At 42.7% G+C, this 27,360-nt stretch overlaps 1 protein-coding gene across 1 annotated transcript in view; it reads left to right on the top strand.

Moving 5' to 3' along the window:
• The window catches only part of LOC131293979 (uncharacterized), a 95,404-nt gene that overhangs the window by 37,173 nt on the left and 30,871 nt on the right, over positions 1-27,360 (top strand). Inside the window, exons 4-7 of the mRNA XM_058322029.1 lie at positions 10,880-11,072; positions 11,280-11,482; positions 15,047-15,751; positions 19,459-19,584. Coding sequence (XP_058178012.1) covers positions 10,880-11,072; positions 11,280-11,482; positions 15,047-15,751; positions 19,459-19,584 — 1,227 coding nt within the window. The remainder of the gene's footprint in view (positions 1-10,879; positions 11,073-11,279; positions 11,483-15,046; positions 15,752-19,458; positions 19,585-27,360) is intronic.

Genomic DNA, 27,360 nt, shown 5'->3' with positions numbered 1-27,360 from the left:
GTTGCATGTTATGGTTTATTCTTACATCATTCGATGAGTTCCTTAACGCTTCTTTCTTCCGTAAAAATGGCATTAAAAGATACAAAACGTGTTTTGGCCCATTGATCTATGATTCACACATTGTAGTTCACGTATCTATTGGAAATATTTCGTTACTTTTAGTAAAATATTAAAAAGCTTCCAAGCAACAACCAAACCATTACACAATCTTTGTTTATCTCTTGTTGCAAGTTATTTTCTTATTTCCTGTTAAGGAAAGTAATTACGAGTAAATATTTTGATCGACATAAAGTTTAAATTTTCTTTAAAAACAGTACCAGAACATCGTATTGACACTGTGAATTTATTTAACGTAATTTACCAATGTTGTCGTGCATATAGAAAAATAAAGATTTTAGAAGCAGTATGGTCCAATACAACATTTGGCTTCGGGCCCAAGGCCGTTTTTAATGCATGCAAAAACACACTTTCTTATAATGCTGAATTTAATTTCCATATGTACCTTTCCAACTTCTTCTTCCTCTATGTTTTAACTACTTATGATTTTCTTTTTCATATACTAAAGCAATTTGTGTATTCTATTCATTCATCATCTTTGCTTATCTGAAATGTTTGTCTGTTTGTTTGTCAGGTCTATTTTCGTGAAGTTCGTTTGGATTTCTGTTTCATCAGTTACCTTAATTAAGATGAAACATTTAAAGGGTAGAAAAATGTAACTCAACGATGGGAACGCTTTTATTGAAAAAGCATTCAAATTAGCTCACCAGCAGCGTACATTCCTCAGACAGTGATTTTATGCCACGTGGGATTCATTATCCGTATTGAAATGGGAGTGCTGTTGGGATTGAACAGCACCGGTTGGAGCGAATCGCTTTCAATGATTGAGCTCCACAAAATTAAGCCCAGTTTTCCCAACTGAGGATCCATCCAAACGACCAAAGAATAAGACCAATTTTCTCCCCGAACGTCCCGATTGGGTTAAGCCGTCATTTGACGAACCACAACCGGGACGTTGTCGATGGGGAATCGTTCATCAAACGAATGGCGTATTATCGCATGAAAAACAACTCCCCCCTCCCTCTTCCCTGCGTAGTTGACAGGATCTCCTAAAGGACCACCGCGGAAGCCGGCCCGGCTGGCTCAGGCGTGATTATGATGGGCTGCGATGGCTCACTCATCGCGTGCCGCAAGGGGCAATGGAATTAACGTTTTTCCAAAGGGAGCCGAATTAATTATGCAAATGGTGAGGACCAATATTGCGTGCATCCCGGGGAGGCTTAACGTGTTCCTCGCGGTTCGAGGCGCGGAATATAATTTGTTGTGACAAATCTGATCCGATTTGGGGTCGTGGGGATTGTCGGGGCCTTCCATTGCCAAAAACAATCGTACCGTTTTCGTTCGAATCGATTCTCTTTCGCCTTCGGTTGATCGGATGTTAATAATGGAAAATGACATTTCGAATCTAATTTTCCTTCCGTGTGCCGGCTGTTCCGAGTCATCCCGTGCCGGTCGCTTTTGTCGCGGACAAAGTGTTAATAAATATGTGTATTTTGTGGTGGCGTTTCTCTGGGCCGCATTTCCTCACCCCACGGCGGAGGGTCACGGCACGTATGTGCAGTCCAACTCAAACCGAAGCCGAAGCGGGTTCAGATGCGCGGGTGTCGCTCGAGAGGTCCCGGGTCGGCGATTCATCATCGAACGATTAGGTTGTTGGCGGATCGCTGGTCTCTTCTGCTTCTCCGCTGCGAAGTCGCCAGACGGCGTGTGGGCGCGGACACTATCGGAAAGCACCTGAACCGTATCGCGTTGGCCCGGATGTTCGACCAGGAGAAAGAGCTTAGCTGAGAAGGCGGCACAAGCGCCAAAAATGGACGCTTTTTGATGTGTTTGCTCTACTCGGCATGGCTCGGCATGCAGGCTGTCGACTTGGTCGCCTTCAAGTTCATGTTTGTTTTAGGAGTGTTTTTTCTTGATCAGTTTTTTTCCCGTGTTTCACCATAGCATCGTAACTTATCCTGTCGTTGTTTGCGATAGAATAAATTTAGCTCCCACTGTTGAACAAAGTGTAGCCGGCAGGCGCACCGTCATCGGCGGCCGGTGGGCAGCCAGCACCGTTGCCGCCGCTCATCAATGGCAGATGACATTTTAAGAGCTTGTTACGAAAGTTATTGATCCACACATCATGTGTTCTCTCTTTTTTTTCTCCGCTGCCATTTTGAGCCTCTCGAACACGGAGGGGATTAGGCGGGCAAAAACAAAATCAAGATTCTATAATGGGCTACATTGGGCATTCTTCTTCTTGTTTCTGACTGTTTTGTTCCCCAACACTTCCGCCTCCGTTACGTGACCGAAAACAACCCGATGATGGTATGGGCGAGGAATTTAACGGCCCCGAACTGACAACCGTCTGCCAGCGCTGATAATATGGTGGCGGAAATTAAGAAATTTAAAGCCATTCGGTACCCCCTTCGTGGGCCGTTCCGATAAGGGAGGTTAAAAATGGGCCATGCATGGTTAGCACTTGTTTGTTGTTTTTTTAAATCCAATACACAGTGACAGCGCGCAGTCTCCGAAGTGTTGGAGGGATGGAAGTTTTTTTTTGCCAATTTATATCGACCAGAATAAACTGCTGGCAGATAATCAAATTCTTGTTCGGGACAAACTGGAAGGAGTCGTCGCTGGCCACAAATGTGCGGCCCATTGCAATTCATTCCGAAAGCTATTTGTCACCTCACAGTTGACAAAGTTGTGTCCCATTTAATTTGTGGTTTATCGGTACGTTTGATATTAATTGCCTTTAATTAACGGAAGAATTTAATGTTCACTTACGGGGGGATAATATTTGTATCGATTACGAGCGTACGATGGTGTTTGTTGTGTCATGTTTTTGTGCATTCATTTTAATTCATTTTTAACTGGTTCTTTGTGTGGCCATTCTACATACTTTTTGGTTCAATTTACAATGATGTTTTCAATTGGAATGTTTTGCAAAGACTTATAGAAATATCTCAAGTTGAGTGCGTTTCCATATTGGGTTTTGTTTGTCATAAATAAGCTTTCACTGTGATGCAAAAATCAACCGCAAAACACTCAACAGTTTTGTTCTCCAAAACTATATGGTCGACTTGGGCGCTCACCAAATTTCATCATCATCATTTCCCACATCGCTTGACGTTGGCTTGACAGATTTAACCCGCCTGCGGTGGCTTCGTGGTGTTGACATTTCCTATTGTGGGTTATTTGTCGTGATTTCTAACTCGCTGCTCCGCTACCCCGGCCTCCGTGGGCACGTTTATTGATCGGAGGTGCAATATTTTGCCAGTTTTTATTGCACACAACCCTAAGCCGTGAATCACGGCACTCGATTAACGCTTCTTGTTTCGCGACTGCTTGACGAATTCCGAACGGCCGAACACAGTCGGGCACGTGGATATCATTTCCCGTCACCCTCTCTCTACTCAAAAACGGATTAGCGGTCGAGGTTGAGGTTGTGTGGACGATTAAAAACCCATTCCGGTCAGTACCAGCGCGGGCCGTAAAAGATGGTGGTCGTGTGCCTCCGATTTGACTGAACCACTGATTTTTTTCCTCTCTCACATGTTTGAGAGGTTTGATTTGAACACTTGTTTCCCCCGGTGTGGGGTTTGGCATCGAAAAACGCCGGGCTGATAAGTTTCTTCCCGCCCATTCCCGGCGGGAGGCCATAAAATGCCGGACGATACCGCTTTCGGAAACGGTTCAATCCGAGCTGGGGAACCGAACTGGCTGCGTTCGAGTTTACGATCGCTCCGGTTTTGGGATGGCAGCAGCTGGCTGGAATGGACGCCTGCCGGTTTACGCGCCACTAGGATTCGGGGTGGACCACTGGGATTGTGCTTTTTCCACCCCTCCCCCTTCTTATGGCCGTCAACGACGAGTTTGACAACATCTCGACGCATCGCCGGGATCATCGAACATCCGGAACAACGGTGAAACAATTTGATGTGTTCTTCTTCGACTTTTACGATAATCGTAAATCAATTTTCCCGCCCGCGCCCACTCGTTTGCGGTTCCCGCTGGTGCTGATGGGGTTTTCGCAGATTTCGGATTCCAGTCAGCCCGCCGGAGGGATGCCGGACGGTTTTGATGGCGACATTTGCGACTGACCTCAACCCGGGATTATACCGAGTCTGCCCGAAAACGGTTTTGGTTGAAGTTTTGTTTTTTTGGCGGTGGTTCTGGTGTGAGTGTGTGCCAAGGCCTTAATCCTTTTCCACAGAAAGTCTCGCCGGTGCATCGACGTTCTGTTCATTCAGCTGAATTGGGTAGGAACGCAGTTTGTGGTGACGTTGACTATAGTCAAATTTATAGGCTCCAAAATGGAATCTCTCTTTGAATTTTATGCTCCACAACTGTCACCACGTCGAGGATTTAAAATGTGGCCAGAACTTTTCGATAGTTGATTTACAATAAAAATTATTCATTTAACCATTAGATCTCATCAACGAATATTTTAAAGTGTCGAAACACTAATTGGAAATATAAAATGCATATAAATGTAATGAAACAACTGTCATTTACCAAAAGGATTCGTAGCTATTTTGCATTCATTATGCCAAAGTAATAAATAAAATTGGTTTGCGATACGAAAATTTCCTTCTCGTGTGAGTTAATACTTGAAAGTAGAGCAAAACAGACATGTAGTTGATTTTGACTCATTTTTTTTAAATTTCCTTATATATGAGGTCATGTACTAAAATCCCTAATGCCAAGTTTAAATGAATAAGAAATTGTAATCTACTATTGCTCATCTAGTGCACATTCGCATTAATTTTCTGTTTTAAATTTAAATGGTTATCATAAAAGCTCTTTAGCGTACAAACATAACACTTTTCAAACACTAACACACATTTTTAATTAAGTACGATTTGGACGACGATAAGACTGCAAATTAATTGAACTCATAAGATTCGATTAACATCTATTCAGCATGTGTTGAAAATCTTTTCCATTCAGTCAAATTAAAGGAATCTTACCAATTAATATTAGATAGTAAATTGAATATGGGAGACTGTAAAGGCACTTAGGTAAATATAATTAAAAGTACCGATTTATTTTGTTTTCTTTTTATCACTGTAATTTGCAAAAAACATTTTATGAGTGAAGTGGTAAAATAAATTTATTTGCGCAGTAGTTTATCAGTAGTTGCTGATGGATGTTACATTGTTGTTTGTCTTTCGACTAATTAACTCTGGATTCAGGCTCAACAGCTACGGCATATCCCTGATGTTGATGAACTAACTCTTTCGATACATCATTCATGCGATAAGTTCAGCAACAACTTTGTCATTAAAAGCTTTCCATCAGAAAACTTTTTTCGCCACATCGAGCGATAGGAGGGATCATGTTCAAAAGATTGCTGCATGTTTTACGAAACATCAAACAGCTAAGCACAAATACCCCCAGCGCATAGGTTCGAAATCATCAATCTGTAGCAACGGATCTATCATCTTTCCGTTCATCAAAGAGCAACCGGGGACCATGAGGGACCCAAGAGGAATAAGTGAGAAGTAGAAATAAGGAAACAAAAACGCCCCGAGGCAATCACCATAACCAAATTCCTCCGCATTATTCGTTCGGCAAATCTTCTCACTATAATCCGAACGAACTTTTTGCAATCCCTGTTCTGCCTAAGCAAACACCATGGGCCGCGTCCCTGAGCTCGTCTGGACGGAAGCTTTACCTCAAGTCTCCAATGCCTTCCTGCGAGGGGAGGGTGAGGGACAGAGGATAGCGGATGCTGGTGCCGAAATGAGCCTCACGCGTGTAATCGCTATTTCATTTAGTCGCTTGCAAATTGACTTCTATCCATCTCCGGGGCGCTTTTGGCGTGTGCGTCGTGTGTGTATGTGTGTGCGTTTTCCACTATGGCGCATTATTCATGTTTGCTACCTTTGCTCCGGAACGGTGTTCACTGTGGAAGTATCTTCTAGCGCATTCCGAAATTGGCTATCCTGCCAGACCTGTGTCGGCTTAAGCAAACCTTTCGGTGTGTCTGAATTTGCGTGTGTGTGCCCGGAAAGCTCTGAACCAGGATCTAATCATCCGCCAGGCAACGTTCCCTTAGGACCCATCCCGGGGCAGCGAGGCTATCGACAATGCTATAGCCGCGTAGTTTCCGGACCGGCAATGGCGTTAGGAAGACGTATCCGAGCGATGTTTCCTTCGCAAGAACTGTATCTTACCAGTGTTTGTATTGGTATTTGTAGTCTTTTTTTTACTTAGTACACCCCGCCCTCTATCCCTCGCTCTCGACGTCCCTAATCGTGTCGCTGTGTCGCTATGATCCCGCCGGGACCAGAAAAGCCGATAATAAGCTTCATCGAACAACGAATCGAACGGGAAGCAGCATTGTACGCGTAGGTCGATTTTCGATTTTCGACATCCCATTCCAACCTGGGGTAATAGGATCTGCGCTTGTTCTAACAATGGCTTCCGTGCCGTCGCTGTGGATGTTGTGAAACTAAAGTTCTCCCAGGGACCTAAGACCGTCCGACGGGAGCCTCGGTTAAAGCGCCAGCAAGTCACAGCTCTGTTTGGACCAACTCATCCAAGAGCGTCCTAAATGAGCCGACAGTGTTCTGCGAATAAATGAACCCGTGCTAGCGGGAAACACATGTGGTTAACTCGTCCGGGGCCAAGGTTTCTGATCGGGGATTTTCCGTTTCCGAGCTTCATGGTGGATGTTTTGATGAAAATCTTAGCTTTGCACGGTATGCGGAAGCATTGAATCGGGCCACTGAAAGCGTTAAGAATATGGACACGCAAAACCGGACCGGTGTTAATCCAATTTCTGGCGTATAATCACAAGAGGATTGCAGATCTAGTGTTTCCGTTAATTAGATACGTTCGTCCGGGAACCGCCGGCCCGGCGCATAATTCTATTCCGGCCGTGAAGTTTCGTCTAGGTGTCGCCATTAGCCTTCGATTGGGGCGACTTATCGAGGTCCTCCCATTAGAGGCCTTTCTCTTATTGGCAGAAGCCTCCTTTGTTGTATTAAGCCAACATTATCGGAAGGTCCCTTTTGTTGTTGTGCCTTCCGATCCGGAGGTTTACCGCAGATATGGCGGACAACAACATAATACAATGGATTGAATCGAATTCCAAATAGAAACCCCTTTGATTAGGAATCAAAGTTTCACATGACGCGCGTTGATATTCGAGCGAAAATATGCCCTCATTTGTTCCGTGCCGATTCTGAGAGCTTCCGTTTGGAGACGATGTTTTGTTCCCGGTGCTAAAATACCCTTTCTACCCTTTATTAATAGCACATTAGAACTTTTTCAAACCACGCCAACAACTTTTAATATAAAAAAAGGATACATCATAAAACAGTGTTAAAACTCATAAAAAGTTTTTCGCCCCACCCACTTTCGCACATTCTTTTCCGAGCTTATTGACGTGTCTCGATTTCATATCATGGTGAGAATAGCAGCCCCGATGGAAGGCGGGTGATCCTGGGTGAGAAACAAGTAAAGAATTGTTTTTGCCAGCGAGCTGCGTGCGAAGGAAAATAAAGAAAAAAGTATCAAACTGTCCGCCGGGGATAATACGCTTCCGGAGTTGTGGGATGCCGTCAGCGTTCCGTAACCGATTCGTAAGCCCTCCATTAGTCCTCCATCATTTGCTCGGATGCTGGTTTATGTCGGGCGAAATTTTCTTGTTGTTTTCCCCGCTAGTCCAAGAGCCGGGGAAGGAAAAAACCCGATACCGGGAAGATAGCGGGAAAATTGTCGAAAAAGTTTTTAAGGGTCTTTTTTACGCATTCATTCAATCGATAAGGGGTAAAAACTTTCTTCTTTCCTCCAGTCCGTTCACGACCCGGATGGCGGAATCTAGAGAAGAGCTCTCGGCGTCCTCTAGAGACTTCAAGATGCTTAATTTCGCCGGTCTGCCGGTGGACCGGAAACGCACCGTGCTTGACGTGAAGGATTTCAATTTGATGAATTATTTCGCCACTCCCGGCAGGGCAGCAGCTGGCGAGGGGGTCGGAATTTCCACCACTCCAGTCTTCGGATTCACTTCGATCGAAATGCATATTCAACACTTACTTGGCGTTTTCCCCGTTTTGGGAGCGTAGTGTTCGATTCGGTTCAGTTTGCGGATCGAGTAGGGTCGTACACTTGAGCGCGCTAATTCGCTCGGTGAGTCTGTTTGCTCTGTACTCCGAGCGCACAATGGATCGATGTTGGAAATGGACTTTTTGTTAAAATAGCATGAGTTCGTAGGAGATCGTAAGAAAAAAACACATAATACGCTTATCGACGATAGTAAGTGGTACTTTGCACATGAAGATGTAAAATTGATGATTCTGTATCTTCGTTCTCTAGGATATTGGATATTTGTTCGATATTTGAAACACGTTATCCTTTTGTTTGACAGAAGTGTTTCCTAACATAAACAAACCCTATATCCAAATCACATTCTTAATTCCTGGAAAGCCAAGTGATTGTAATCCGCAGTTCCACTTATTAAAGTATTAATTGAAGACGACACTCGAAAAAAACATAAAAACTTCCGTTCCTTTTTCCAATCGATATGCGAATCAAAACATATTTTATTTCCCATCCCATACTTGCAGTGTGCAGTTTTTCTCCATTTTCCATTTCTGTTTGGAACCGATGCCAACGATTTGCAACAAAGTTCGCATCGTCGGGATGAGCAACAGATATGCGAAGAAAAATAAGTAAATTTTTCAACGAAAAGAGATACAACTCCTTTCCAATGTTGTTCAACCCTTGGTTTTGTTGCCGTTCGTAACGAGATATAACTGGAAAAAGTGTGACGTTCATCGACGGCATCAGAGTGGGAAGTAAAAGAAAAAAAAATAAAAGAATGTTGAGCACAGTGGGGTGACATAACGTAGCATGGTTATCCCGAAGGAGATTAATGGTACAATAAAATTTGCTCATCCGTGTAATAAATTTTACCACCAAGAATGGGTTGTGCTTGTTATTTCTTGCATCGGAGCGGTTCCTGTGAGCCATAGATCACACAATTCAACGAAACATTGTAATATGTCCGGAACACTGACAACGTCTATCTAAGGCAAACGCTGTTGCAGGAATTACAACAAAATGTGTCTTGATAGACGATCTTTTCGGATGATTCTGTTTATTAAATACTATCTGAAATATTTATTCAATTTGAATCTTAGCTCTGACTCTTTCTAGCGGTTTTTTGTTATGTGTTATTTTACTAATTTATATTATTCACCTTAAAGGTTTAACAATCAACGCGACTTATTAACTAAACCTTAACCTAATACAGAAAATAAGTAGAACTGATTTAGATTAGAGACAGAGGAAGAGAATGATGAAGGGGTAAAGGGAAAAACTAGGACGAAGAAGAACGGAGATGGGATCGGAGAGATGATCAGAGGAAAATTCGAACCACTTTTGAAATTGTTTTAACATTAAAATTTAAAATTAACTTTTCAAAACTTCATTCACCTGAACATTCACTAGAAATCATTTAGTTCTCAAAAATAAACAAAAACATCGATAGCACATTGTTTTGAAACGATTTCCATGATATCCTATTCATTCTGCTTTCATTGATGCTTTTACGAAGAACTTTCTCCGTCTGACAACTTACTGTTTACTCGGTTTTCCAAAATGATGCGCTTAAATATTACACACATCATTTGGACTAGAAACCATAAATTATGCTCGCCCTGGGAATGTTGGAGTAAAAACAGCACGTCAAATCGAACTAAATTAAATGTTTCTGCTTGTGTAAACTGTAGTCAGTCCATTCACCAGTCGTTCCGCTCAGCCCAGAGGCAGCAGCAGCATCCGTTTGGAACGGAACAACTTTCTGTCTGTTCAACTTGTTCGGAAAACGGTAACCATTCCGCTGCACAATCGTTACAACTGTTAGTCCCTGGTTTTTGTTTTACAATTCTTCTTTCTGTCACGTGCATTTTCGAGCGCATCCAACCTGCCTCCGGTTGTCGCTGCGTCCGCGTTCGATTGCCAGAACTCTAATCCCAATTTCATAACCACCCCACTTACGTACACACACTCACACACAAACTCGCTGCTTTTCTCCATCGTCCGGCAAACATGGACAAGATGAATGGCACAGTTTATCATGCGCATAGTTATGAATATTGTTTACTGTTGAACTTTATCCTGCTTTTGGTTCGCCCGATGCCTATGTGTTGTCCAAAGGGAGGTCGATGGCACCACGGATGGGATTTGGGCAGGGTTTCGTAAGGCTCTATGGACATGGCGCTTGGGTGCCAAAGGACTAACCGGAAAAAAAGAATTAAATAAAAGAATAAAAAGAATGTCGTGCCCTATAAACTTTACCGTCACATCGTAAACCAAACCGGAGGTCAGGGGCTTTCCGTGCTCGTATGCGTTGGGGTTTTATGTCTGCCAACAGGATACGAGAGCCTACTGCTGCTGGTCAGACGACACGTTTCAAACATGTAGGCAAGTTTGCATTTCCAACCGAATACAATGAATACATTAATCTTTTAGCTTCCGACCTTCTACCCAACTCTACTATCCAGTCTGTGTGTGTATGGGGGATGGCATTCTCTGGGGATTATTGGGGGATGTTCAAACATGCTACAAATGTTCTGTGCCGGGTAGCAGCATCACAGCCGGAACTCTGCTCTCCCGGTTTGGAAAGTTTTCGGGGTTAAAGTTTGCGCTAGTTGCATACAGTTGGGTGGAAAATTCGACCCTGGATGCCTCGTTCTGTTCGCCTGTGTTCCATTCAAGCCTTCCTCCCTCCCGGGAGCTACCCGGAGCAGACAATTACATGCCGACGCTCAATTACTTCACACTTGTCGCTAACGTTTCCCGTCTCACATTCTCTTCACAGATGACACGGAGGGTCAGGGTGCGGCGCCTGCCGGAACTAATGGCAAACGGAAGCCCGGTCAGAAGGGTCAGAACATACAGGAAGAGTCGGACATCGAGCCGGAGCTGGCGGCCCGGCTCGATCTGTCCTGCATGAGCCAAGGTCTCATCAGGGCGCCCGAGATCGACAACGGTTACGTGGTGAAGTACAACAGGTGAGTGTTTCCAAACCCCTTGGTACCGGAAATGGCGTTGTCGTGGATGACACGGCCCAAGCAGTAACAATTCGAACAGTGGTACGGAAGGGGAATGAGAGTATCATAGTTACCATTTGCCTTCGAACCAGAAGACGACGTCCGCCGAGCACAACTAAAATTTCTCGTTTTCCTTTCATCCTTGTCGCACGCATGCGGAAAATTTAGGCGCAAGAAGAACGGCAACATTTTCCTGGTAGCATACTACGAGTGCGATGACTATTACGAACTGCAGCCACCGGAACTGGACAGACTTTACTGCAGCAGCAAGCGGTGGATCGGAAAGCGGCCAGAGTGTGTCTCGACCAGAACCGGTCTAGAGGATGACGAGGAGGGCGAAGACGAGGAGGAGGAAGAGGAAGAAGAGGAAGGTATGTTATGTTTTCTTTTTGATAAGAGCCAGATCAGAGAATGATATTCGTTTCTATAATTTGAAGCCCCAAAAACATATACACTACATACACCATACATTGTTTTCTTTTTAAAATTTAAGAAATTTCAATCAAGATTAAACCAAACAAAGCATCAACATTTAGATTTAATTATAATTTACCTAAATGTTATTTCATTCAAGAAACCATGATAACATTTTCTATGCAGGAAATTGATAGTAATAAATTTTTTACTTTTTAATCAAACAAGTTTTCAGTCGGTTTGCAACTGACACACCTTTGTATGAGAAATGTTTGAAAAAGAAAAAGTTTATACAAGTTCGAGCATTACTTCTTTGTTTGAAAAAAATGCAGGACACTACTTTTGCTTACTACTAACTCAAACTATTCTGAGAGTTCTTCTCTTTTGTTCAAAGAAATCTTTAAAGTGATTAATCAAATATACAAAAATGCATCAATCATTTGATTTTAACCACAAAAAAATACAAAATACGAGAAAGCTTCGTTTGATGACCTTTTCATCATCAAAACTCAATTCTGATAGTTCAGTTGTACCTTTCTCACATTTTCATAATGTTTTTTTACTTTCATTCGGAAGTACTTTCACGAAATTGATAAGCCAAGCAAGTTGTGGCAAAATAACTCCAGCATTGAAACATGAGAAAATATACGCAAAAAGTACGGAACCCGTTAGCTTGCGATTTAAATAGTTTTGTAGTGTATTAGAGAAATGAGAGCCATACATCTAGGTGAAGTAAAATGACTAGGTGTTATGTAGTTGCCCATATTCTGCACAACGATCAACAATTTTGGAATATCGTCCATATTAAAATATGCACGACTTGAATTGAAATATATTACAAAATTGTAATGTTATTTTATTTAATTTTAAAGCCCAACTTTAACTATTTTTTTATTCATTCGATCAAGTATGTTTTCATGCAAGAGATTCTGATTTCATTATTAATTGAAATCGTTCGAATCTTTCAAAAAACAAAAGGTAAACAGTTTTTTATGCTTATGAACCCACAATCTTTAACTTAGATGCGCAAAAGAGTGATATTGCCTAGCTAACCCATATGCAGTGAAATTTTTATTCAAAAGCATTGGTGGCGTGTCCACTTTTGTGGAGTGTGCTTCTAAACGATAGTAGCGTTTGAGATACAGAAACGGAAATTTATCGATGGAGAAACGATCAGGCAAACCGTTTCTTTTTCCGCTGCGACGGTCGGAGCGATTGGAGGAAGGTGATGGACAATTTTCTTATCCCTTGTTCCATGCTCCAATGCTGACATAAATCTGACGACGTACGACGCGTTATGAAGCTGATCAAGTGATAACGATCGGTCAGATCGGTTTGTTTCTGATGCTGCTGGTCAGGCGGGCAGCTGAAAACGGAGACGACACGGTTCTACTTTATGTCGATGGGAAACGATCGAAAAGAAAAGAAATACACACATGAAAAGAAAGCGAAGTCGTTTGGCGCTGAATGATTTCGAATTTCGTTGTTCGATCATAATGCTGCGGAACCGATGGTCACGATTTCCATTCATTTCATTCGGTCGTCCACGAAGTCATAGGTTTGAGACGCTGGTGGCTGCAAAACGAATCGATTACCGGTCGGGAACCGAAATCACATCAATTTTATCTCTTAAGTACTCTATTTGTGAGCAGCGGTTGGTAAAATATGTGTGTGTTTCTTTTTCTCCTATATCTACCAATCGACTGAAGTTATGTTTGAAAGAGTATACATTTGAATAACTTGAACTTGAACAAGATAAAAAGTGCACAATAGATTTTGTAAGGTGCTTGTAAGTTGATTAGAAGAGTGTTGACAAAGCACTCTTTCTCAAAGCTTTGAGAAAGATCTTGTGGGCGCTTAGCGGCTTTCCATCTAGGTTTGAAGTTCTCGAACGTATAGAATGCAAAAATTTATGCAAGGCAGCACCATTTAACTGGATTTTGCAAGATGTTCTTAACTTTCTGCCCGAGACAGTAATCGCTTGGAAGAATCTTAATCCCACTTCGGCAGAAGTGCAAAGTTGTTTCGGTCCAGATGTGGCCATCGGGGATTAGCGCTGTTGGTTCCACTGAAACGAACCGTTCGATCCATGGTTCGTTCAATTTATCGGCAATAAGATGCCTTTTAAAAAATCCTGGAAGATGGATAATGACAAGAAATCGCAGATGGCGAAAAACTGTGAATTGATTTAAATAATCTACGATCGAGTTGCTCAAACAAGGTTAAATTCCTTTCCAATTGAATTTGTTGAATAAGAAAATTAGGATTGTGGTTATTTTTGGTTATATCTGATTGTACCTGCAAGGAAATTAAAATAGATCTAGGACTGAGCCATGTGTCCGGGTAGTGGTGAGTCTTTTTGTGTTTTGTAATACCACCGAATCGCTTAAATCAAACGACCTGCTCGTGCTTCTGTTTTGTCGGCACGTTTATTTTCATTCCATCTAATCTGCCACAGCGCGAGGGCTCATTCCAGGCGCTCTGTGTTGGTTGATAATATGGCGAAAGTGACAGGTAAAACGTGTAATTTATGTCCCTCGTGGATGCGACCGTGATATTAGTGAGTATAAATTCAACTCCGCTCGCGAGCTATGCAAGTATTATGCTGCCCTGAGACCGGCCCGAGCACGGGAACAAACTGGTCCCCGCTTATGCTGATGGTCCACGGGCAAACATACACACAATGCAAACCACGTGCTTCTCGTTGGTGTTGGCGAAACGGCAGTGGGAAAACTAGCGAACGAATGGAGCGTGAATAAATTCACCCGAAAAAGCGACCAACGAACGAAACCCCCACGTTGGCGTGACGTGATCTGTTATTCCAGTCGGTTGGAATTCCTTGTCCTACCTCGCGCCCATTCTACTCCGTGCAGTGCCATCTGCATCGTCATACCATAGTTGTTTTTCTCCCCAATTTCTCTTAAAAGCTAGAACATTCACGTACCTTTCCGTAAGGAGGAAAAATACCTTCCAACATCCTTTCGGTGGCGCTTAATTCGAACTCGCGTTGTTTGGTGTTTTGCAGCGAATGGGATTCTTTTGTTTCTTGAGCTGGAAACAGCAGTTTTTGTTGTTTATTGAACGCCTAGTCTGGGTTGAATGTAGAAATGTGTTATTATACCATACGACTGTTTCATCAACGCCAACAAATCAACACACGTGAATAAATCCTAAAAGCAGAACAGAAAAACATGTTGGGAAAGAAGGTAGCGTTATGCTGCTAGTGTTCGGTAAAAAGTGATGGATGTTATGTAGGTCTTGAAAATATGTAATGTGTTGATGTTGACAACGTGGCGTATGAGCGTTAGATTCCCTTCGTGTTGATTTATACTACATGATATAAATTAATTCTTTATTCATAATTCCATATGTTTTCACGAAATGCTTAAACATACACCAATAGCCAGCAATATCGAAAACATCAAATTATGATACTAGAAAAACACTTAAAACGAAAATATATATGTTGTCAATGGTTCTTCTGAATATTCCACATTTGTAATTATGTTTGAACCTTCCAGATTACGAAGAGGAAGGCGAGGACGACTCTGAACAACCATCCGAGGGCGATGAAAGAGTTCACGAGCTACCGACGACCTCTTCCACCACCATGCCTACAACATCTAGTTCAACAACCACGTCAACAACATCATCAACATCGACAACGACAACTTCAACAACACCAGCGACAACGACAACATCAACGACACCTTCTACAACAACAGAACCTGCAGTGCAGACAACAACACCGGCAGTGACGACAACGACCAGTGAGTTGCCGAGCGTTGAGGAGGAGAGCGTACCGGAAAACCTATACGTTGCTGAAGTGGTGCACGAACACGATCACCATCGATCACCTGCGGGAAGTGAAGGAGGCAGCAATGAGGTGGACGATCAAAATGAAGAGGAGGATGCTGATGCTGATGCTGATGAGACTGAAGAGGATGAGAACGCGCGTCGTGATGCGACCGAAGACACCGAAGATCAGACAGCAAACACGGATCAAGAAAGGTTTTCCGAATCGGCATCGTCTCCCTCGACCACGACGACGACGACGACGACGACGACATCGAAGACGACAATCGTGGCCGCCTGCGGATCGGATCGTGGTGGTTGCGACCACGAGTGCCGGATGATCTACCACGGCAACGAGGTGGAACCGGTGGTCGAGTGTAGCTGCTACCGGGGTTTCCTGCTGGACGCGCGTGATGGAAGAACCTGCCACGGTGAGTAATTTGTTTGCCAGAACAGATGTATCGATGTCGCCATGCATTTCTCGGCCATGAGAACTTTCGCGTGAAGGTAATGCGACGCCACAGGGAACTATATTTAGACCCAGAACGAAGCAGGGCGGGGTTTGGGCAAACGTCCACGCCATCTCAGAGCTGTCAACAATGCTGGGAAGAGACAGCATGGATCAGGAATCGAAATTTGTTGATCGGTTGCTTGGGTTCAGGCGCAAGCAAAGCAAACCTGCCCGACACAAGTGGAAAGTGTTTGTTGTCACCGGGCACCCTCGTGTCTCGCCACCGTTCCGCCAGTTCCGCTCGATATCCGACGAGTCCAATCAGGAAAAGTTAATTCCCGGTGACAAATTACGGTGTAGGTTGGGATGTTAATAGGCAGCACGCCGGCTGAGCAAGATGGAGCCGTCGGTTTTGCCTCCGCTACCTTCCACAACCCACGGCTTCGGTGGATGGAAATGAGTTTGGGAAAACGTCTTTCGATCGGTTTGCTTCGAGGCGGTCGGATGGGTTTGGTGTTTCTGGGACCAGATTTTTTCCACTCTCTCCCACTCGCTTACCCTCTCTAGAAAATATCGGTGAAGACGACAACTTTGAAGTGAGGACAAGTGAGAAAGTAAAATATGTTGAGCAACGTCCCATCCGCCAGCAACACGACGATTGCGTCCCGGAGGGAATTCTGAGGGATCAGTTTCGTCGTTGTTGTCAGATGATTGACTTATTCCTAATTGCTCTTAGATGGCGGTTGATACGCGAGGTAATCCAATAACTTAGGCCGTGACTCTCGAACGTGTCAAAAGCATTATCGTTACGTTAATAGCTTCGGCGATAATGTCATTAATGCGTGGTTCTGAGTAAATACAAGCGTTCCATGAGCAATTTAGTTACTGCTTACAACGTTTGATGTTGAATGATGTTTTTGCAATGGAAACTTTGAAGTGAATGATAGTGAGCAATGATTTTCCTGTTAAATAAAAGCAACGGACGCCCTTCGATCCATGCAATTGATCATTACCATGTCCAATTATTGATAACGATTATCAAACTGCATGCAGTTCATTAACTTGCTGATTGTGAGAGCACGATGAGCTTTTCCAGATTTGCTGTGCATTACACTAAGAGCTACATTTAAAATATTCAATGGATTAATCAACCTGTGAACATAAAACATGATTACTCATGTTCATCAGTGAGCCAAAAGAAAGCAGAAATGACATTTTACAAACCGTTTTAGCTACACTCGTTTCGACGACCTTCCGAATAGATGAATGCTAATCTAGTCATTTTTCAAGCACGCCATTGCAGTTGCTAGTGGCAAGAAAGTGTTGAAAAAGTTGACGCTTGTTGCAATGGAACTCGGGATAAACGGACAAGATAGGAGAAAAATCTACGATCCGAAACCACCCCAAGACGGCCAAGCACACCGACTCGTGACGACTCCTTTATCGCGTCTCATTTAGTTTTATTATCATTTCTTCTCTTCCCGTGCAACAAAAGCGAAATGTTAGTGATGAGGTGAAGGATGGAAAGAGCATAAAAATTCTTTCTATCGTAAGGAAAGTGTCCTTCAGAAGCAGCGTGGAGTTTTTGTTCTGAGTGAATTGATAGCAGTTTGAGAATTGAGAGCCAGCAGAATCTTTTACAAGATATGGGTAACTAGTTCGTTACTAAGACTTGTTCGTTTGCAAATGTTCCAAATCATATATCATTCACTTGGAATGGTTATGACTTTCTTCTTATAGGATTTTTTTTAAGTTATAGATTTATTTTTACTTCAGTTCGTAGGCGGCTTCAAATGCGGCTTTAATATAATACTTGCACAAACCATAGTCATCATTAATTGATGTAAGTTGTTTATCTTCATTAAAAAGAGAATATTGTAAAAAAAAATATCTTATTGTTGATTTTTAAATTATTTAATTTAAATCGACGATTTTAAAATTAATACAAGGTTAGAATTTAACGCAAGAAAATTCGATCATTGATTTAACTTTTTCTTCGTTGATTATCGGATAAAAAGTTCTTCAGATAATAGCTATATCCTAAAATAAACCGGCTTACTTTTGTATTTCCAACATAAACAAACTGTTTTTAGCAGATATTCAAATGTTAATACAGTGGAAGTATAACAATATCATACACTTAAAAAATTGATCTAGTATTATATAACGACGTAAAGTACTATAATTCATTAGGAGGTTACTATAGAACATAATCTAAAATCTAAATTCTTTTTATTTATTTTGAGTTCATCCTCATCAGCCAATTCAAATGCTATCCTATATATGAAAAAAAGTGTGATAGGAAACAGCTGAAAGTATCTTAAAATATTTTCATTAAGCCTGTTTCCTAATGCACCACTCGCTTAGTTATTAACTCACGATTGTTTCTCAAATAGTGACAGATATGATTCCAATCTATTGCTTTCAAAACAGACGGCTCCTTGTCACATATTTTAGTGTGACGCATAATTTCAGTTAATCAACGTCGATGGGTTTGAACCTTCCCTATTGACTGCTCTTGCTGGCGCTCTTAATTCTCCAACTGCCGGATTAAGTCACTAACGCGATCATATTTTTCATGCACTGAAGTATCAACAAACTTAAAAAAGGGGTCTGCTTGGCAAAGTGGTTTCAGACCTAGAGTAGGCACCGTGTCGTTCAACAATTGGATGTTGTGCACGATCAACTCCCGAAGCGCACGCAATGAATGGGCTGATTAATTGTCAGCACGCGCGGGCGCACGCCGTCCTCTCACGTGTTACGGTTTGACAGCTGCGTGTTGCAAATGGCGCCGCACCTGTCAAATGTAACGCGACGTCAATTCACCATACCGTGCGCCTCCTCTCGACACCTAATTTGTCGACGGTGGCGCGGACGAGCAGCAATTCAAACTTGGATCGTTCTTTTTTTCTTTCTGCTCTTTATTTCTTTCATTCAATCGCTGTTCGACACTTAATTATCGATAATTTTAAAGGCCGAAAATGGGGGAAAAAATCACTTTTTAAAGTGAAATGGATTAAAGAAGGAAAAATGGTTAATGACGGATAATAACGAGCGGATTTGCATAAACGATGTGTCATTAATTAAGCGCCACCTACGCGGTTCTAACAGGTACGATTAGTGGCGCGACGGAAACGGCAGACATTTGAGGGCGGAAACCCCTCCACCGGATCGACTACCGAAACCGGAGCCGTAAGGCCCCATGGCCCAGGTTCGTATTGGTCAGTAAATTAATCTTCCTGATGGTGGGCCATTTTTCGTATGGCTTCGATGTTTCACTTTTCCCTCGCTCTTTCGCCATCCGTTTTGTTGACTTTTTTTTCGCGCGCCGGACAACGTGGGGTGTTTTAGTTTGTTTGCTTAGGAAGCGGAAGCAAATTGAGCATATTTATTGAATCAATTTTGCCGCCAGGATCGCTTGCATCAGTGTGGGGATACCGGGCAGGGGGGAAAGGTGATTTGTTTTGGAAGGGAGAGGTTTGTTTCCACAACCCTTTTTACGGTTTGATGCACTTCCCCTCTTTTGGTCTTTTCATGAATGGGTAATTTGTTTACCTTATAAATTATTTTAATCGAATCAAAGTTAAAAATAATCGCACTTTGCTTCATTAGGAAAACAGTTACGTTATGTAATTCGAACGATATACAAAAACGAAACTTTCTATTTTATTTCTTTGTATTGCAAAGATGTTGACGAATGTGCGGAAAACAATGGCGGCTGCGAGCAGACGTGTATCAACAAACCCGGCTCTTATGAATGCTCCTGTGAACCTGGACTTCAAGTGGATACGTTGAACGGTCATACATGCATCGGTAAGTAAATTATCTTATCTTTATTCTCATGAGCTAAGCTTCCTTTGAACGTGTTAACGATTAATTATAATTTGGAGAACTAAAAATATGATCATGAACATTGACGCTTCTTTAACTAATTATGCTTGCCAAACGCTTTCTTAGCTTTCCATCACAATTGCTGAAACAGACATGTCTTCTTCGACAAATGTCCGTTCGTTATAATACAAAGCATGAAGCAAAATCATCGTCATCGCGCTATGTCTTTCACTTGCAAACCTTTTAAAATGGTGACCCAAAGCTATAAATGTGCAGAACTGTACCCCGGAACAACGTGTAAAACTCATTAGTAGCACTCAGACAGGTCCGTCCATCACCTGCATCTCAAACTGCACGGTGGACTTCGTTGATAAACATTTTACTTCCATTAGCGGCCCGCGGGAAGAACAAAACTCCGTACGAGGGTTTGCACTTGACAAATAGCGAAAACTAGTTTTCAAACCCCCTCTGTTCAAGTTTTCCTCCCGCCTCTCTGAAAACTCGTTAGTCGGTCAGATGAAAATAATTAAAATTATTTCCTTCCGACCTAAACGAAATGCTTCTCGTTCATTGAAGATCGCAGCTGCTGACAGTTGCTAACTTTCAGTTGTACGATTCATTAAGTTAACTCGCCAGTACCGGGTAAAAGTACTATGAAACGGAAGTGGGAAAAAGATTACCTGCAAAATCATTAAATGTTATATGACAAATGGAGAAATGACATTGTAACTTATTGTGTTTATTCACAATAAATTATGCATTATTGGCAATGATTCATTTTATCCTCTCAAAGGCAGTAAATAACACTGAATTCGTAATGCTACCACCACCGTTTAAAAGTTCGTGCAAAACATGACAAAATTATTTAAGTTGATCCAAAAATATTATGGCAAGATAAGAGAACAGTAGTTTAAAATATTTTTCACACATAACTAACTTAAAACCCATTATTAAATGTAGTTTTTTCAGGTCATCAAAAAATAATTTAACTTGATATTTTTTAAAAACTATTCAAAATCTTAACTAGATTTTAGATGTTTAAATCTAAGCCCTGCCAATTTCTACATGGAGTCTTACAATCCAAAACTTTGGGCATTAAACAGTCAATGCTGCTGTTGATTTCAAATTTTTGTTGTCGTAAAAGAAACAGAGAGTAGAGAAAATTCTTTCTCTATGTTAATAAATTCCTATAACTAATAAGTAATGAAATGGATCAATCAATCTTAGTTTTTCCTACATTTGATGTACAACATTTTACACTACGGTGTGCTTTTTTGAAATGTACTTAATTGATCACCCCTTTTATTTCACTTTATCTCTTTTTGCAGTTAGAGACCATAGCGCAGTATAATATACAATGATGGGACGTGGTAGATTCGGTACAGGCTGTCAGTTTGTGTTTTTTGTGGTGTTTTGTACCATTTTCTATTATTATTATTATTGTGTAGGTGTTTTTAAGTCTTGAAACGTCGTGATAAATGGCCAGCATTGTATCCAACGTTCCTTGACTTGACTCCTAATCAACTACGTTAACGTCCGTGTCGAGGCACACTCGGGGCCAGTGTCAACAAACAAGGGACTTCCATTAAGTCAAAATCAAGGCTGAACAAACTTCTCGCCGGCAAGCGATGCATTTCCCTGCTCGAGTTTTATCCGCCTTCGCCCGAGATCACCCGGGTGACTAAATGAAACGTAATTGCAGATAATCCAACGATGAAAAGTATCCTCCGCACGCCGGGGTCCTTTAAGCGTAGGTGAGCCCGGGTTTTCCTCCGACGCGGGGCCATTAGTTTCGCCGAAACCCGACTCAAAAGGTTCACTCCGGGCATAAGAAAGTTAGTTCTATGATTGTGTGTGTGTGAGTGTGTTTGTAAGAAAGGCTCACTTTTCATCGCCCATTGTCGCCCACGAGGAGTTTTGCTCGTCCTCGACCCCCGAAAACCGAAGCTCGGAGAAGATGATTGCCCGGGGAAAAAAAGTATGGCCCAGCCGGGATAACCTCCGGCCCTCTTGGCATGCTAGTCAGCTTTCTTCCATAACTATGGTGGATGAAGTTTTCCGTTCATGCAGGATTCATTGGGAGAGGCCAGGTCAGTTCGCCGGATCCGGTGGCGCTAAGTTACGATAAATGCGTCGCTCGGTGCAGCGCTTCGTTTGTTGGGTTTTTGCATCCGTACCCGTCTTGGTATCTGGCCGAGCAGGTCAGCACAGTGTCACCCGTGGTTGGCTTAACGGGAGATAAGAGGTGAAAGCTGACCAAACTTATTGGTACGATAGGTGCAACACTTGCTAGGAAGAGAGATTATTGCCTTGTGATTACAGTGTTGCCAAGAAGAGTGCACAAAACATATTCCTCTAAATTGCTACCAGTTAACTTAATTCAAATCAAGGAATATTTTTGACCTCCACCGGATATTACCCAACGTAATCAAAAACACAATTATCAAGAGCGGATATTAAAGGCCCACCATCCTATCATAAACCCATAAAATACATCCTCCCAGGCGGATGTGATGCTTGTGTGAACGATTTAATTTAGAGATAGTTTAATCAAATGTTTATTACCAATTTGTTTTATCGAGCCTGCTCCCTTGCCGTTGCGTAGAAACGTCTGGACGAATTTTGGCGAAGAGGAAAACCCAAAATTACACACGAGTTTTCTCTGGCAACACTGGCTTTCCGCCAACGCGTTGCAAAATCGTATCCAGCGGAGGATCGCGGTGTGGCAAAGTGCAATTGTCGTAACTCATGGCCAACGGGTCGTACCCTTCGGGGCCCTTTCCTGCACTCGTACAGGAACACTCCCCCCGGTCGCCGGAATTGAAACCGCTCGAACGCGAACCATTCAATAAAATATGCAGCAGCAACAACGGCTGCGGAAGGACCTCTTATCTCCTTGGGCACCTTTTAGCTTCATCGTGCGGAAATTTGAACTCGAGCGGAGGAGGGTGAAAATGGAACGAAAGTCGAAAGATCGAGTTTACAATCGCTGGGAAGCTTGGGAAGTGGTGGAATTGGAACTGGAGTGCCAACCGGTGGGGAGGATGCGAGATAAACTTTGTTTCGGCCCCGCGCGCGCGCTGGTCTTCGGAAAACTGTTGGTGGCACTAAGGACGAAAAATAAAAGTGAGAAAATCCTGATGATCCTGATTTCTGGCACGAGAAAACTCGCGTAAAGTGGTAGTAAGAGGTTCTTTCCGTTAGTTCTTTGGGCATTGGAACTGAGCAGCGTCGTGTTCGTTCGGGCCATTTTTACATACCGAGTACCCGCGTGGAAAACGTGGTGAGCGTGGATTGTAATGGTACGGGTATACCCGGTTTTCTCCATCGCTGCCCTCGTGCTTTGTTGAAGTCCATTTTCCGGGAAAGATTATGGCAGTCAGGTATAACAGGCAGGCGCACCGTTTGCTGCTGCTAATGAAAAGATGTCTACATTAGGTGGGGCAGGAGAGCGGATTGGAAAATGGCGTGAGGCAAGTAAAATAAGGGCATGGTAAAAATGTGCCAAAAAAAAAAAACACATTGAAATGTCGGACAGGCAGAGAGGAGAAAAGAATTGCAAAGATGGTTTAAAGAAAGCCTCATTTAAAAAGCATCTAAATGTTTGATGAAATCAGCTTGGCTCCGAAGCATCGCGGGTGAAGGTTTTCCCGGGTGAAAAAGCTAGGATGAAGAAAAAGTGGAGGCGTTTCATTCATTTGCGTAATTAAGCGTATTTGCTCTCATTAGCAGCACACAATGGGGTTGGTTTTATCCGCCCCCCGTCTTCCGGGAAGTCTTTGCGTAATGTATTATTATCGCTCGGTCGGTGGAAAACCCAACCAAGCCTCGGAACAAAACGGTGATGAGAAGAAATAAAACAAAAAGTGTTGCACGATGAAAGGAACCCGAATGAATGCGGAGAAGCAGCTATGAATGTGATAAATTCTTTTACAACCGGCCAGGGTTGGGCTGTTGGTACGCCTGGAAGCATTTCGTGCCGGTGCAGGACGCGCTGGAAAACTCCACGTGCGTGCGCTTTGCGTTAACGAGAAACCGTCTGCCTACACCGTCCGGCGCAAAGCCACACGCGAAACCATAATCTTGTTTCCCAATCAGCAAATGAAGCTGGCCGCCCGCCGGTGCCGTTTTAAGGAGTGGCAGGCCCAAGTCCGGCGGCTAGCGAAATTTTCATCCAAACGGATGGAAGAAAATTAGTACAACTTCCAGGTGTCTTTTACAAAACAAATGGGAACGCAAAAAAGCCTCCAGGTTCCCGTCCACTCAATTAGGATATTGAAAAATGTATCTCCAGCCAGAAACAGCTTTCAGCGTCATAATGGCAAAGCTTCCTCGAACGGGGAAAGAAAAATGACACGGTGAAGCATGGTGAAAAATGCTTTCCCTGTAATTTCACCGGATAGGATCGGTTGGATGTCGGGCCAAACTAAAAACATACCTAGCAACTCGGCGCACAAAGTTTACCGGAGTTGAAAACTTTTCCTAAGCACTTACCGCAACCAACCGTTTTTGAGTCGTTAAGTAATTGCCCGGGATAATCCAACGGGGACCCTCAACCAAGCCGAGCGAGCCTGAGTCATGTGCGCTGTCGCCCGAAGGGACATCAAAGAGAAACTTCTTGCAAACGCTTTCTTCCGTGTGGGACATTCGAAGTGCGGCAAAAAGCGATACTTTCTTCAAGGATTTTTAATTGCGATGATTTACGCCCTGCATCCGGCTAACTGCTGGTAAATCGCAAAGAGAGCAAAGGAATCACGGAATCAAAAGAAAGGCTTAGACAGTGATGAGCAAAAAGTATCTGCAATGTAGGCGTACGAAACAACAATTATAAGAAATCTGCATTCAAACGTAAGCGACGAAAGTATACAGTAGCTGAAATGTTTAAACGTGTAGTCTCATTTTTAATATTTTTCATTTCTCTTTTTCCACCCAAGAAGTCTTAACAATGATGTAGAATGAAATTTAATACTGTAATAAGTCAATACTTCTATCCCAAAAGTCAATACCTTTATACACTTGCACACATAACTTATCCAGTATTGAACATTGTTCACTGATTTGTTTGATTACGAAAAAATAAAATGCGAAAAAGTAAAGAAAAAAAAAATGAACCGGTAGAATAATTGTATTTTAGAAGCTTATAATTTTTTTTAGAAAACATGGTTACTTCACAAAAAATGTGCACTTAAAAACGACTTAAAAAATTATGATGAAGATTGCGTTACTTCAAAGTCTAAAACAAATGTAGAAAACACTTAGAAAAGTATACTACGCTACATATTTTTCCTGACACAATTTGGAAAAAAAAAAACGAGAGGGTGTACAGAAATAAAGAGAGTTACGGTTTTTACCAGAAACGCAAGGCCGACTGATGGATTAAACAAGTGGCCATAATGTGGTTCATAAAGTGGATGACGATGTGTTTCGGTTCGGTTACCCTGAAGGATGGCCTTCGTAATATGTAGCGCAGGCTTCAGCACTAGTCGAAGCTGGGGTTTTTTTTTCTGGGACTCTTGATGTCCTTACCACCGCTTTTTCCGTTACTCCGTTCAGCACATCGTTAGCACACTTTCCACATGCTTGGTTCGTCAAGTGTTTGGTTTGTTACGTTTATGCGATTAAATGTTGGATATTGGGTTTGTGCTTACGTACACCTTTGATGGTAAGATATGGTTAAGGAAATGATTCAGGATGGAGACGTTTTTTCATCAAGATTCGCTAAGGTTATCTTTTTAAAATCAATTTTCCCCGGGTTTGCCTAGCAAAGCGTTGTCTCAGAAGCTTTTCTCATGGAAACTGAACGGTTTCACGAAATCAAACCATTTTCTAACAGCCATCGGGTGCCGTTTTCTCTTTACTTTTCTTCCATACACACAAACGACCACCATCATCACCCAAACCAACCACCATTCGCACCGCTATCACCTTTCCACGCCACACACGCTTCGTTTCGAACACATCTATCCGAACCATTCGGTTCCCTCCGAACTGCTGCCGACCGGCGGGCAGACATTAACGAGTGTCTTCTGCGCAACGGGCACGGTCCGTGCCAGGATACGTGCCAGAACCGTTGGGGCAGCTACAGCTGCAGCTGTGAGGGTCTGCCGGGGACGCGGCTGGCGGCGGACGGCCACGGCTGCGAGGACGACGGCGAGTGTGCGAAGGCCAACGGGGGCTGCTCCCATCGCTGCCTGTCGACCGTCGGGCGCGTTTTCTGCCTCTGCCCGGACGGCTTGCGCCTCGGAGCCGACTGGAAGACGTGCGAAGGTAGGCAATGCAAAACCCTTGGAACAGCATCGATTCACTGCACGCGATTCGAGGCGCAAATTTGGGACCAAACGGCTGAAGGGAGATCGGCTAGACCATCTGCTGGATGGCTTCGTACGTTTGAGACACCCAAATCCGAAGTGCCTCACTCGTTGCAGTTGAAGTTGGTCTCATAGCCCTCGCAGGCGGTTATTCCGATCATCAGGTGCCTAAGTGAAGAATAAAGATCCCAAGTAGCGGATCTTCACCAGCCCGGCCAATGGTACTCGGGCTTCTTCTCGTTCGGTTAAATTTGCATTTGAAAGACATAAATTATCGATCCCAAGTACTTAGCACAGCACTTCAGAGGAAGCCACTATCGGCACCCCAAAAAACGGGAGCCAATCACCGATGATGGAACCACGGGAGACACGGAAAGGCATTACATTACCGTCCTCAAACTGGCATTTTCGCATCCTCTAGGCTGAATAGTTGCTGATACTCCTAGCTTCTCGTTTTCATGATGCACCAACTAGGGACAAAAACTTTTCATCGAATCGTCACATTCGACAAGTTAAAATTAGCAAGTCTCAGATTTCGCATACACCATACGCCTTCGGGTCGGATCGTCGCATAGACGCAAGTATGGTAGGTTCCTAGTTTGGTTGTGCTAAGTCCATCCACCTAGGACCATGGATGCCACCGGAGCTTCATGTTTGGGTTCGGTGTTTGCCTTTCGTCGTGCTCACTTTTCAGTGCTTATTATATTTGAGAACCACAGAAGAGCCGAACGCTCCCTCCATTTGTATGAACTCAGGCCAGTGTTTATGTATTTTACCCTGAAACATTAGCCAAATCCATGAATATTATACTGCATTTAAATTAGATTTCATTTGTTGTTAAATCTCCCAAAGATGCGTGTTTATTTTGGTTAATGTAATTTGTTTTCAATATATTGACTAAGTTTCATGCGTATTGGAAATATGGATGACAGAAGGGCGTTCAATGTTTTTGTAAAACATTGCAATCGATTTATGGTACACAGGGTTTTTAGATTTTGATCTCAAATTGTTATGTTTTATCCAAATTACATTTATTGTTACTTTTGTGCAGGGTGCGTGACAAAGTTTTGCAGTAAATATTATTCTCGCATTTTCATATCTTTTGTTTACATTCATTCGGAAGTAAATTCACAAACTCGTTTGGAAAAAAAGCATGCACCTAGTAAAATAAGCATGCTTATTTATGATACGACTCTAAACAACCATCGTGAGAAAATATCCACATATTTGTGACGTATCTTATCCAATTGGGCTTGTTAGCCTCATAAGGACATAATTATATCATGAATATCAATAAACTACAAGATAAAATTCGTATAAGTTAATTTTTTAAGCCCAAACACGCTGTTTCTGTTCATTGGTAGATCTCTAAATACTATTATCAACCTTAGGCAGATTATTTCGGTACTCAAACTCACTGCGGACTGCATTTTCCAAGTCGGTAGTGAAA

The sequence above is a fragment of the Anopheles ziemanni genome, chromosome 2 (genome assembly GCF_943734765.1).
Source record: "Anopheles ziemanni chromosome 2, idAnoZiCoDA_A2_x.2, whole genome shotgun sequence".
In the NCBI taxonomy this organism is placed as follows: Eukaryota; Metazoa; Arthropoda; class Insecta; order Diptera; family Culicidae; genus Anopheles; species Anopheles ziemanni.
Note: the sequence above shows the minus strand (reverse complement) of the source record. Positions and strands in the feature narration are given on the sequence as shown.